This window comes from Giraffa tippelskirchi, chromosome 5, assembly GCF_054371585.1.
Source record: "Giraffa tippelskirchi isolate mGirTip1 chromosome 5, T2T-mGirTip1v1.2.pri, whole genome shotgun sequence".
Classification (NCBI taxonomy): Eukaryota; Metazoa; Chordata; class Mammalia; order Artiodactyla; family Giraffidae; genus Giraffa; species Giraffa tippelskirchi.
This window is the reverse complement of record NC_137279.1, coordinates 157246476-157260900: the sequence shown is the minus strand read 5'-3', so window position 1 is coordinate 157260900 and position 14425 is coordinate 157246476. Positions and strand designations below refer to the sequence as shown.

The window sequence follows — 14425 nt, the reverse complement described above, 5'->3', positions numbered from 1 at the left end:
TGTGCAGTGAATGGAAAGAGAGATTGTTATGTTTATACTATTTTATTTTAAATCTTCCTAATGAGAAAAATATTTTGATCAATGAATATTTATCGGGACTTCCCTGGTGGTCCAGGGGTTAAAACTCTGCACTTCCACTGTAGGGGAAGTTTGCAGGTTTGATCCCTGGTTGGGGAACTAAGATCCTGTTTGTTATACATTGTGGCCAATAAATAAATATTTTAAAATACGTATATTTACTGGAGGTAATGTGGATTGGCTTGGTAGAACATTGCTGTAGGATTTCATCCCTTTAGAGCATGTTGTATACTTACTAGAAAGACATCCCAGTATGACATTTTTCTTTATGGCTGCATAGGAGTGGCATCTAAGTTAAACGCTAAAAAGGATGGTGATAGTCTTTTTGTTGGGAAATTGCACATATTAATAGTTGTAAATTCCTTACCCGTGATTTAAGTAGACTCTCATTCATCTTAAACCTGTGTTGGTGGCATAGATTTATCATTACTGTACATTTGCATTTTAGTTAGTGAGCCACAGATTGATTTCTCAGAATTACTAACCTCTCTTTATCTTACTGGTTCCCTCTGTTTGTGTTCCAGGTTGGTGTTGTTAATCAAGCTGGCTTGTACTGTCGTCGCTTCCTTCGTTCTCTGCTGGCTGCCGTTCTTTACAGAAAGGGAACAAACCTTGCAAGTTCTAAGAAGACTCTTCCCAGTTGATCGTGGGTTATTTGAGGCATGTTTAAAGACTTTTCTCTTCCTCCTTTCTGTTACAGGCCTTTCTCTATGACCTTTGGGGATTTCATGTAGAAGACTCACAAGGAATAGTAACTTCAGCTGCTCTCTTCCTGCAGTCATTCCTTGCCAGTTACTTAATCTGGTGCACAGCCTCTAGCTCAGCTGGCATGTTCTAGTACATTACATAAGTAGGTAGTATTTATGCCTCCATGAAATCCATAATTCAGTTATACATTTTTCTGATGAAATCAAGTCCATAATGAAAGACAGCATGAAAAGTTGCAGCTACATAGTTAACAGTTTTGTGAATATTCTCTTTTTAGTCCTAGGAAATTATTTATTAAACTAATAATCATGTTTGCTTCAGAAAGATCTCATAATTCCTTATGAGATATATAACCTTCATCCATAGTAATTTTTAATGAGAATCATTCATTTCATTTAATGCTAGCTTAATCACTTGTTAAACTTTTATTGCATGGATAATTTGATTTAGAGTCAGTAATTAAATTAAACAAACCATTTTTCTGAAACAAAAAGGTCTTTTAATAAAGTTAGAGACAACATATTTATAGATAAATTTTCTTTTGAATAAACATTTCTTTTAAAAAGAATTAGAAAAGCATATGTATCTTTCTAATTTTTGAATATATAAAATTCTATAGAATATCTTTCAGTCAGTCTGTGGGAGGATGGAAGAGAAAGAGACTAAGATAATTTGGTGTTGTGAAGGAACAGGAATGTATGCCTTGTATGTCATTTGGGATAATGATGGTGACCATACTGATAATCATAAACAATCACTATTGCCATCACCACTAACCTCTGAAGGTACCAGACACTTCACATGTAATTTTATTTGATCCTTAGCCATAGCGATGAGATAGCTATATATACCCATTCTTACAGATCAGAAAACTGAGGTCAGAGGTTCATATAGCTAGTGCATGGCAGAGCAGTAGTTTGAACTCAGAATTATGTTCCTAACTTCTTTATATATCCTCTAACCTTAACACTTAAAGAAAAGTTTAATTCTCCATGTAAGCTGCCTGATTATTTGCCTTTCCTTCTATTTCAGAAATGGTGTTTATCATGGTAATTATAAAAATGAGTGTCGTGCATTTTTATGATGTTGTTGGTCACCTTCATTCACTTATTGCCCTCAGAATCTGAAGAGCAATTTCATTGGCCCAGCAGAGGGAAGTAGGATGGTACAGTTGTCAGTGATAGTTACTTTCTTGATGTTATGCCTACATAGCTGTGAGTTAAGCAGCTTTGCAGAGGATGGGTTTCATGATCAGAGAACTGTAGTTACAAATATGATTTTGAAAGTGATTCTAGCACAACTGCTAATGTCTTTAAACTTGTTGATTCATTAACAGTTGACTCTTATCATTGCTGGTAGCTAGTAGGCATGTGGTAAGTGGGTCAAACAACATGTATTCTACAAATCAGAATACAATTAGAATACAAAAAGTAAAGATTTCTTAGATAAATTTCCAAAGATGAATAACAGTGTTTAGGGGTAATGTGCTGCTCCTTGAAAAATATCAAGTATTTTTTGGGAGCATCTAAATTATGATTGACTAGTGATTTAGTCAATCATGCAAAAATCCCATGCTGAAAATGAAAGCTCCCATTGTTTGAGTGTGTGTGTGTTCTTTGGAGAGTTTAATCAGCTTAGTTATGAAATTGTGAGCAAAGACTTCCCATGACACAAAAGTTTATCTCTTTAGAGATTATAGGATATACTTTGTGGAGTTTAAAATTTCTTTTAACTATACTAGAAGGTAAAACTAACAAATTTCTTTTAAGGATAAAGTAGCCAATATTTGGTGCAGCTTCAGTGTCTTTCTCAAGATCAGGGATATTTTGCCACATCACATCCAGATAATGATCAGGTAAGAGACACGAAGATTGTATATAGTGTTTTATAAGCTACTGTTAAAGTGTCATGGCAATACCTCACTTATCTGGCATCACAGGAGTAAGGTAATCTTCACTAGTGCTGCTGCTGCTAAGTCGCTTCAGTGGTGTCCAACTCTGTGCGACCCCATAGATGGCAGCCCACCAAGCTCCTCCATCCCTGGGATTCTCCAGGCAAGAATACTGGAGTGGGTTGCCAGTTCCTTCTCCACTTCATTAGTGAATAGTCCACGTAACGTAAACTTATGCTGTCGTATAACAGAAGTCTTTTATTTGAAACAGTTTATGTGAAAGTTATTGTTACTACTTCCTTCTTCTTTAACAGAGTATACTAAACATGATTTACCAGGACCTTGAAGAATCATGAGTTTCAGTGGTGTATCAGTCTGGGTGAGAAGTAAAATGAGTAGTAGGTCACTGTGTGTGTGTGTGTGTGTGAATTTATTATGAAGAATTGACTTATACAATTGTGGGGGCTGGCTAAGCAAACAGGAAGTCCTCAAGGCAGGGATTCAGGAGAGGGTATCTGGGGAAGGAAGAGCTGTACCAATCCCCCCTCCTCCTCCCCGCTCTACCCACCCACCCCCGCCGCCCCCACGCACACTGCTGTTTGGAGTCTGAGCTCAGGGAAGGCCTAAGGCTTTGTAATTTTTTTAAATAAAGTATTTAAGTTTTTTATTTATTTTATTACTTATTTCTGGCTGCGCCGGGTCTTTGTTGCTGCATCTAGGCTTTCTCTTGTTGTGAGGAGTGGAGCTTCTCATTGAGGTGGCTTTTCTTATTGCGGAACACGGGCTCTAGAGCACAGGTTCAGTAGTTGTGACACGAGGGCTTTGTTGCTGTGCAGCTTGTGGAATCTTCTTGGACCAAGGATTGAACCCATGTCCGCTGCATTGGCAGGCAGATGCTTAACCAGTGGACCATCAGGGAAGTCCGCTAAACCTTCTTTTAAAGGCCTCCAAATGATTCAGGCCCAAGATAGTACCCTTTTGATTAACTTAAAATCCGTAGAAAAGGGACTTTAATTAATCTGCAGATCTCTTTCCAGCAGCACCATCATTAGTGTTTGAATGACTAGGAGGTGTGTGTGTGTATATGCTGCCTACCTCTTTCCTCCCGTTCTTTTGGAGAATATCCTTTGTAGCCCACCTTAACAGGAAGCAGACTAGTAAAGCTGACAAGCCACAACGCCACCTCAAGTGGGAAATTCAGTTATTATTTTGCCTTATAACTCTTGTTTTCAGGGCTTTCAAAGGCTGTTTGCCTTGGTACTAAGTGGCTCTGACTGTGCTTCTTGCTGAGTTCTTTTTCCTCCTTGCCCATCAGTCATCACAAGGAGAAGCTCTGGCACCTTCCCACTCCCTTTCCAGCTTGTTCTTTCTGATTTACCATGGGTTGACGATCAGATAATCAACTTTTGTGAAATGAGGGCTAACGAGGTTCTCTTGTGAGTAAATTTTATGAATGTTTGCGTAACAAATACAGAATTGTTTCTTTATGCCTAGTTTTATTTTGTTTTGTTGTTGTTGTTGTTCAGACACTAAGTTGTGTCTGATTCTTTGCGATCCCATGGACTGCAGCACACCAGGCTTCCTTGTCCTTCACTCTCCTGAAGTTTGCTCAGTCATGTTGAGTCCATGATATTTGAGTGTTTGCTGATTGACTTTTAGCTGTCTATCTTTGTATCTTTCCCAGAATAGATACTAAATACTAAAATAACATAAGCAATATTTAGTTCCACAGTGTTTTGTTCTGTATTATATAATCACATATATATCGAAGTGTGTACATATTTCAGTGTATGGATTTTATTTAAATGTTATTTGGTCTTGAATTAATTACTTAATATGTAAAAAAACTTTAGAAATCAATTTAAGTTGATAAGTAATGTGATCCTTACATTTAAAAAAATGTTTCTTTGCTTTAGTTGTATACCTCTATAAAGAAAACAAATGTTTGATTTTTGTTAATTTTTTAGCTTTTGTTTTACATTTTTGAGCCTGCTTCCTGCATGTGTAAAATTGACACTTCACCCCTCTCCTAAAGGATTCAGATTTACTCTGGTAAGTTTCTCATTACTTTGGATACTTAATTCTTGCTGCAATTGATCTTTTAAAAATATAATTATATTCCTGCTTTGAACAGGATTTATTGGATTGAGATATAAGACATTCATTTATTTGGCAAACATTTACTGAGCGTTTGACACACTTAGGTGCTGTTTTGGAGTAGGCTGAGCAATCAGAATCTTTCCATTTAATTCACAACTATTTAATTTCCTCGTGTTGGTCAGTAAGGGAATGCAAAGAAGAAAACAGTGGCGATGGACTTGTTTAAATTATTATGCTATAAAGCTGGGGTATTAAGTTCTGTCAGGTACAATGGAGTGCTGTGATAGTGTGGGAAAAGGAGACATTACTTTGAGGGCAGATTTTAGACAGTTTCTTAGAGCAAGTGGGATTGGAGCCAAATTTTGACAACTGAGCAAGATTTGGACTAGGTGGTTAAGACAGGAGGAAGACCTTGAAGGTACAGATGTGGGAAAGGATAAGGAATCATCTGGGAACAACTATTAACCAATGAGATTTGTGTGACTTTTATGTAGGGGTGTGTGTGTTGAAGTAAGGAGAGAATATAGGGAGAGAGAATAGTCAGAATGGATCAAATTGTGTAAGACCTTGTATATTGGGTTGAATAATTTGGGGTTTGATTTGTGTGCAAGAGGAGCAAAAAAGATTTTGGAGGAAAGGGGACAGATCTCCCTTTTAGAAAGATGACTTGTGTCAGTTGGAACATGGACTGGGTATAAATTCTACATTTCTGGTTTCTCTGAGTGGGTTTATAAATTCCTCCTGGTTGTATTTCTGTGGTGTTTAAAATTGATTCCATGTACCTTGGTCTATAAATGACATTTAAAGACTATCTTTTTAAAATGTCAAGAAAATTTAGTTTATGAAAATAGTCTTAGTGGACTTCTAAAGGGACATTTTATTTTTTATTTTTCTAATTTTTGGCCATGCCACATGGCTTGCAGGATCTTAGTTCCCCAACCAGACAGCAACCTCATACCCTTGAAGGTGTGGAGTCTTAACCATTTGAACTGCCAAGGAATTCCCTAAAGGGACAACATTTTAGAAATTAGGGTTTCAATTCTGGGACTGCCACTTATTTACATTGCATTCTAAAAACAAGCCAGAACAGAGCATATCCGTCAAGTATTTCAAAAGTGCCTATCAGTTCCACAGTGCAAAAAGCATAGTTTCATGTTCCTCTTTTTTAAAAAATTACCTTCTTATTGATGATTTCTGTTGTTTGTTTCTGTGAATAAACTCTGAGCATAGTAAGTCATCCATAGTTAATATTCTCTTGGATGTTTAGAATAGGAGGGATGTGGTTAGTAATATTCTGATGTCTTCAGTAGGCCTAACTTGAAATATTTGCAAGCTTATGTAAAATTGTTATTTTCTATGCTAAATAACTATACATTTCAAAGGTGCTGAAATGGAATTTCAGAGTGTTGGTAATGTGGCAATGTTAGAAATGATTACTTTTAGGATTAAAAGCAGAAAAAAACATTTTCTTTCTCTTAGTTTTCTAATTTTGTTTGTTGTGTTTTAAGACAAACCATTGTGTTTAAAAAATAAAAAAATGTAGTGAGTTACTTTTGTTGATGTTTTAAATTCTTCTTGACTAGCTTTAAAAACATTTCCCATTATAATTTTAAAGTGTTTTCCTTTCAATCTAGATTGAATTACTTCTTAATATAGGTCTGTAATTGAGGTAATTGGTAGTACGAATACTAATAAATCTATAGTGGCCAAGTGATTTTTACCTGTTATTTTTAAGAGGTATTTTTTAAGTGCCCTGTAACGTGCCAGGTCCTCTTCTTGGTTCTGGCATGTCAGTGAATGATAGCTGATTATCCCTGCTTTCTTAACTGGGGACACTCATGCTAGTTGGCACAAGGACAATAAGTAAAATGAATCAGTTAATAGGAAAATACCTGGGTGTAATGAAGACTATGAAGAAAGTAGTCTTATGTGAAAAGAGGGCTGGTGGGGTTTGGTTAGGGTGGCACTACTTTTGGTTGACTAAAAGAAGGCTTCCCTAGGGAAGTGACATTTGAGCCTTGAACTGAATGACTGGTCAGAAGGAACCAATTACAAGAAGATCTAGGCTCTGACTTGATAAAAAGTAAATTTTTTTTCCTTAAGGCAAGAACACGTTTGGCATGTTTGAGGCATTAAAGAGACAAGTGTGAAATCACTGATGTGAAATGAGTGAGGGAGACGTTAAGAAATAGACTGGAAGAGGAAGGCAGGACCCAGATTATGTAGAAGTTTAGATTTTAATTCTAAATGTAATGGGAAGCTATTGGAAGATTTTAACCAGGGAAATTACATGATCTGATATTGTGGCTAAATGAAGAATGGATTGTAGGGGACCAGAGCATTACCACTTAGGAGGTCATTGTAGTGGTCCAAGAGGAAGATGGGGGTGGCTAAGCAGGGTGGAATGGAAAGAAGTGCGGTGAATATTGTATTAGGAGATGGTATAGGTAGAAGGCAATGGCACCCTACTCCAGCACTCTTGCCTGGAAAATCCCATGGACGGAGGAGCCTGGTAGGCTACAGTCCATGGGGTCGCTAAGAGTCGGACACGACTGAGCGACTTCACTTTCACTTTTCCCTTTCATGCACTGGAGAAAGAAATGGCAACCCACTCCAGTATTCTTGCCTGGAGAATCCTAGGGACGGCAGAGCCTGGTGAGCTGCCGTCTATGGGGTCGCACAGAGTCGGACACGACTGAAGCGACTTAGCATAGCATAGCATAGCATAGGTAGAATTTGCTGATGGATTGGATGTGAAGAATGTAGAAGATAGTGAGCCAGGTCTTTTGCTTGAGCAGCTGGATTGGGTGTATATAGACAGATGTCTAATATGCAGAGTATAAACTCCTGAAGATAGTTAAGTTTTAATTTAAAACCCCAGATAGCAAATGATTACTTTATAAAACATTGTATATATTTTATTGAAGTGCACGTTTTAAAAACACTCAGATAGATTTATTTTGTCACTTTCATATTTTGACCTTCTTGACTTCATACTTTTTAAATTGTCAGAGATTCCAACGGAGGATGAAGGTATGATTATTGTGTCTGAAGTATTTAGTAGTTTTGTTTATTAATAACTGAGACTCAGTGAACTTGTTTTATGTGGCTAAGTATTACAATAGTTAATTTTCAAAATATTTTGATAATTAAATTTGAATAAAATATTACGCCTCTTAAAATTGTATATAATTTTCCTTTTAGCTAGAAGCTATATTAAATTTTAAAATTTTACTTGAAATGATTTTAATCTTATTCATATTTAAGTTGCTATTATAAGTTTTTGTATCTGATTTTCTGTCCTTTTTCCTTATAGGTTAGCTGTGCACTATCATTCTTTTTATTTTCTTTCCAAGTACATGAAAAGTCCATTCTTTTGGTATCATTGTAAGTAAAAAGGTTTCAAGTATGTGTTTTATTTATGATTATGTGCTTATGATATATACATGAATCTAATACTTACGTATAATCATCTAAGTGCAAATCAAAACTATACAAATGTTACATAGTTGCATAAAATTATTTCATAAAATTACATTTTTTTAGAATGATGACCTGTTACAATTTTACTTCTTTATACTTTAAACTGATAAAATTTTATAGAATCATTTCTGACATACTTATTATTTCTTCCTGTTTTTTCATTTTGTATTTGCTAATAAAAATGGTCTTCTAAAGACGCTGTACTCTGGTTGAAGCCTGTTTGTCCTCTTTGCCTTTTTCATTTCATTCATTTCCGTTACTATTCAATAGCCTTGTTCTCTGTTAACCTCTTTAGGGGTTTTTTTATATGTTGCCTCCTTTCTAGTTCTTCTGTCAAGACTTTTGTTTAGACTCTACTGGCAGTCTCTAAGTCTAGGAGCATTAAATTTTTTTTGGATTTCATAGAAATTGGGTGGCAGTTGGGGGTATATTATCTCACTATTAAAATTATAATGCCCAGAACACTGTGGAATACTTGAATCCTGTCCTAGCTCAGTCCCACCTATGACCGTCCCACCCCTCACCCTGTGTTTGCTAGGTTCCTGTGAAAGATACATGTATGAAATGACCAATGACTAGTGGAAGGAAGTATTGCTTTTATTAGGTGGAGCTTTGGACTAAAACCTCAGTGCAGAGCTTTATAGTAATCTGGCCTATGGGGCAGACCTCTTTCCTCTGAACAAAATAGTCTTGTACAATTTTCCCCTTCTTGATAATGTTCTTTCATGAACATTTTTAATTTTGATGAGGTCCAATTTATCTCTTCCTTCATTGTGTTTGCTTTTGATATTGTATCTTACAGACCGTTGCCAAATCCAAGGTAATATTTATCCTCATATTTCTGCTAAGAATTACCTTTAGGTCTTTGATCCATTTTGAGTTAATTTTTGTATATGGTGTGGGATAGGTTGGCAGTTCTTTAAATGAGTTTTGCTGAAAAGGGGAGCAGAGAAATTTCTGCAAAAATTGGCAGAGAAGTTGGGGACAAAGAGGTTTGTTATTTGTTTTAAGATAGAAGAGATGATGCCAGAAGATGGTCAGTAGAAAGGGAACACTAGTGATACAGGAGAGATAAGAGTTGCAGGAGCAATGTCCTTCAGAGGGGGAGCCGGAGTGGGATCTAGAGCATAAATGCAAGGACTGGCTATGGACAGGTGCAGGCGTGGTTCATCTTGATAGAAGAGCATGCTGTTATCAGTGCAGATGCTAGGAAGAGAGCAAATGTGATGGTGATGTCTGTGAAAGTTCTCTTTTCACTGCTTCAAATTTCTTATTGAAATGGAAGGCAAAGTCATTAGGTCAGAGTAGGTTGGAAATGTTGGGAACATGAGGAGAGAGAAGAAAGTGTGAACTATTTTTCTAAAGAGACACAGAGTAGGAACAGACTAGGGAAATATTAAGTAATTGCTGGACACTTGAAAATCATGTATTTTTTTGTAGACAGTGTGTAAGGAGTTGAAATCATTGAGTAATGAGGGAAGTGATTCTTGAGGCTGGTGGATGATAACAAAGATGAGGAATAATAGGGAATAAAGCCTGACGACAGGAGATTCAAAGCTGGAGCTTGTTAGGGCAGGGAGAGGGAGAGCTGGTATGGAAGTCATGAAGATCAAGGAGGTTTTTTCTCTCCTCTGGGCCAAACTGTTTGAAGGTTGGGGAAACAGGAACAATAAAACAGGCACAACTGAGAAGGCAGAGGGGCAGCATTTTCTTCCTCAGGGGGAGAGAACCAGAATTTGTTGTGAACAAGGTAGTGAAAGAAGAGGTTGAGGATGTTGAAGATTTTTCTGCTTGATTATAAATATTAAGTACCTTGAAGCTAAGGGCTGATTTCTGTCTCTCACTGCATTCCTTTCAGAGCAACACTTTTACATAACCATTGTTGTTGTTCAGTTGCTAAGTTGTGTCCAACTCTTTGCGACCCCATGGACTGTAGCACGCCAGGCTTCCCTTTACTTCACTATCTCCTGGAGTTTGCTCAGACTCATGTCCATTGATTTGGTGATGCCATCCAACCATCTCATTCTCTGTTGTCCCCTTCTCTCGGTGGCTCAGATGGTAAAGAATCTGCCTGCAATGCAGGAGACCTGGGTTCAATCCCTGGGTTGGGAAAATCCCCTGTAGAAGGGAACGACTACCCACTCCAGTATTCTTGCCTGGAGAATTCCATGGACAGAGGAGCTGGTGGGCTACAGTACATGTGGTCACAAAGAGTTAGACACGACTGAGCAACTAACACTTTACATAATACATTTTCAATAAATGAATATCAAGTGATTAAATAGGAAAGGATTCTGACCCAGAAAGAGAAAATAATGTTTATTGAGCACCTACTAAATGCTTGTAATTAACAGAAATACATTCTGATTTTAAAAGCATCAAGCAGTGAAAATCCTGTAGTATTTTCTTTTAGTGTAGTAGTTTTCAGTCAGTTATAATCCCAGGCTTCATATCTCATATGACAGTTGCCATGAGAAGTCATCCTTCTTAACAAACGAGAATACGCAAACCTTTTAAAATAAGGAGACCCCTAATAATAACAACAAAACAACAAAATATAATTCAACAACTACCATCACTAGTAAAGTTATTTTTTTTACTGAAAAATAAACACTAGATAATTACTTGCAAGAGTTGTACTCAGCAATCCAAGTTATTATTTCCATATATACATAAGAAAAAGGTTAAACTAATCATTTGTTCAAGGTCATAAGTAAGTGTCAGGAATGAGCTAGGACTTAGGTCTTCTGACTAGCCCCCTTCTTCATGAACACTGCCACAGTTGAATCCAGAACGTAATAGGACCAGGGGTGGTGCTCAGGAGGTCACAGATATTGGACCTATGACCCTAATCAGCTCTTTAATAAAGTCAGTGGGTCCATCTGTTGGTGTTATCTTCCTCTTTCTATACTATTTCTCTTTTAATGTAGCCTTGTCCTACTCATTTTTTCCTTTTATTCTACCATCATCAACTCTTTATCATTTTTCTTTGCCTCTGTTGGCCTCTATTCAGTGGTGGATGATGATCCTGTCTTAGCTTTTAACTTAGCTGAGTATTAGGTAACATGGAAGAGCATAAAAAAGAAGTTTGAAAACTGTCATATCAAGTAGGATATTCATATTTACCACTTGGATGGAATATATGGAAAAGCTTGTTTCTCTGAATGTTCAGTTGTTTATCCTTTCTTTAAGCTACTGTTTGTATGACAGAGAAAAAAAAGTTTCATTAATGATACTGGAAGAAGCAGTTTTCCAATTATTATGATGAGCTGACACCTTCTCTCTGTCTAGATTCACTTAGTTTGGATTGATAGTTATTTAAAAAAATGAATCAGTAGTCCCTATGGAGACCTTGCTGGGTGTGTTTTGTGATTTTTTGTTTTTTTTTAGCTATGTCAAAAATCAGATAAAATGTGTTCACATTTTTACATATAAGCATTGAAGTTATATTCTCTAAAATATTTTTCTTTGTCATTTTAGACCAGTCTGCTTAGTTTTAAGCGAAATTCCTTTTATGTCTACTTGGTTTTTACTTGTGTCAACATTTAGGTGAGTCAAACCAATTTCCAGCATAATATGTTCAGTATAGTACTTATAAACTCATTTAAAACTTTTTTACAAAGTGATTGTGGTTTGAATTGACAATTCTCTTTTGATTTTTTTTTCCTATATAGTATGCTACCTCTTCTATTAAAAGATGAACTCCTAATGCCTTCAGTTGTGACAGTGATGGCATTTTTTATAGCTTGTGCAACTTCCTTTTCAATATTTGAAAAGACTTCTGAAGAAGAATTGCAACTGAAATGTTTTTCCACTTCTATTAGGAAATATTTTACATATTTTACATTTCTTCCCAGAATTATACAACACTTGGTAAGTTGTTTTTCTTTCTAGCATTTTTGAGATAGAATTCCCATAAATTCACTCATAAAATCTACTCACTTAAATCATGCAACTTGTGTTTTAAGTATGTACACAGAGTTTTACAACCACCACCCTACCTAATTTTAGATTTACATCACCCCAAAAAGAAACCCTATGCCCTTTAGCAGTCATTCTCCATCCCACCCTCACCCCAGATCCAGCCTTGGACAGACACTGATCTACTTTCACTATCTACAGATTTGCCTATCTGGACATTTCATATAAATGGAATGTATTAGTCCCTTAGGGCTCCTATAGTAGAACACCATACCAGGTAGCTTAAACAACAGAAATTTATTTTTTCACAATTCCAGAGGCTCGAAGGCCAAAATCAGTGTGACATCAGCATTGGTAAAGCCTCTCTTCCCAGTTTGTAGGTGACCTGCTGTCTCCACACGTGGCCTCTTGGTGTGTGTATCTGTGTAGATAGAGAATTCTTTGGTGTCTTTTCCTCTTCTTACAAGGACAGCAGTCCTATAAGATTAAGGCCCCACCCTTACGATTTATTTAATCTTAATTTCATCTTATCTCCAAATGCAGTCACACTGGGGCTTAGGGCTTCAACATATGAATTTTGTGGGGACACACATTCTCTAACATGGAATCATACAAAATGTGGTTTTTGGTGACTGGTTTCTTTCACTTAGTGTGTTTTTGATTTTTAATTGTGTTGTAGCATGTATCAATACTTCCTTCTTTTTAGTGCCAATTTCATTATATGGATATACCACATTTTATCTATCTAGTCTTCAATAGATGCACATTAGGTTGTTTCCAGTTTTTAGCTATTATGAATAATGCTGCTGTGAAGATTTGTGTCTAAGTTTACTGGTGCACATGTGTTTTCATTTCCTTCAAGTATATACCTAGGAGTGTTAATTCTGTGTTTAACATTTTGAGAAACGGCCAAACTATCTTCCAGAGGGCTACATGATTCTACATTCCCACCAGCAATTTATGAGCATTCCAGTTTCTCCACATCCTTGACAGCACTGGTTATTATCTTTTATTATAGCCACACCAAGTGGATGTAAAGTGGTATCTCACTGTACTTTTTCCATTTCCCTAGTGACTAATAATGTTGAGCATTTTAAAAAATAATTTCTTTGGAGAAATGCCTATTCAAATCCTTTCCCTTTTTTTTGGCTGCATTGAGTGGCTTGTGGGATCTTTGCTTCCTGATGAGGGATTCAACCCAGGCTGTTGGCAGTGAAAGCATGAAATTCCACCAGGGAATTCCCATCCACTGCCCAGTTTTAATTCAGTTGTTTCTATATTTTTGAGTTCTCTCTACATTCTTAATGCAGGTCTCTTACTAAATTGCAAATATTTTCTCCCATTCTGTGGGTTGCTTTTTGACTTTCTTGATGGTTTTGTTTGTAGCATAAGAGTTTTCATTTTTATTAAGTCTAATAATAGTTTCTTTTGCTGTTTGTCCTTTTGATGTCATACTTCAGAAACTGTGTATAACCAAAGGTCATGAAGATTTGCTCTTATGTTTTCTTGAAGTGTTTTATAGTTTTAGTTATCTTTAGGACATTGATTCATTTTGAATTAATTTTTGTGTATGGTGTGAGGTCGAAGTCCAACTTTATTTAGTTGTTCCAGCACTAATTGTATTGGCACCCTTGTAGAAAATCAACAGATCTTAAATGTAATGGTTTATTTCTAGACTCTCAATTCTCTTCCACTGATCTGTATTATCTTTATGCTGTTTCCACGCTGTCTTGATTACTGTGGTTTTGTAATTAGTTTTCAAAATTGCAAATATGAGTCCTCCAATTTTGTTCATTTTCAGGATCGTTTTAGCTGTTCTACGTCTGTTGTATTTCCGTATTCTTTTTAAGATCAGCTCATTAATTTTTCTAAAATCCCAGCTGAGATTTTTATAGGGATTGCTTTGAGTACGTATTTTAATTTGTGGAGCACTACCATCTTAGCAAGATTTCGTCTTCCAAACCTGTGAATATAGGATGTATTTCCATTTATTTATTAACTTCCTTCAACAGTGTCTTAAAATTTTTTTTTATCATTACAAGGTGTTGGATTTTGTCCAATGCTTTTCCTGTGTCTAATGATATTATCATGTGTTTTTTTTTCTCCTTTATCAATATGGTATATTACATTGACTGATTTTTATATTGAACTGACCTTGCATTCTTGGAATAAGTTCTACTTGATCATGGTGTATAATCTCTTATATGTCACTTTCTTGGGTTTGTCAGTATTTTGTAGAAGACT

General features: G+C 36.2%; 1 protein-coding gene across 6 annotated transcripts in view; it reads left to right on the top strand.

The window, feature by feature from the left end:
* The window catches only part of ALG6 (ALG6 alpha-1,3-glucosyltransferase), a 49089-nt gene that overhangs the window by 31082 nt on the left and 3582 nt on the right, over positions 1-14425 (top strand). For all 6 annotated transcript variants that reach the window (XM_081486591.1, XM_081486594.1, XM_081486593.1 and 3 more), the window contains 6 exons: positions 603-738; positions 2556-2641; positions 4645-4729; positions 8094-8164; positions 11741-11809; positions 11935-12133. In XM_081486591.1, coding sequence (XP_081342717.1) covers positions 603-738; positions 2556-2641; positions 4645-4729; positions 8094-8164; positions 11741-11809; positions 11935-12133 — 646 coding nt within the window. The remainder of the gene's footprint in view (positions 1-602; positions 739-2555; positions 2642-4644; positions 4730-8093; positions 8165-11740; positions 11810-11934; positions 12134-14425) is intronic.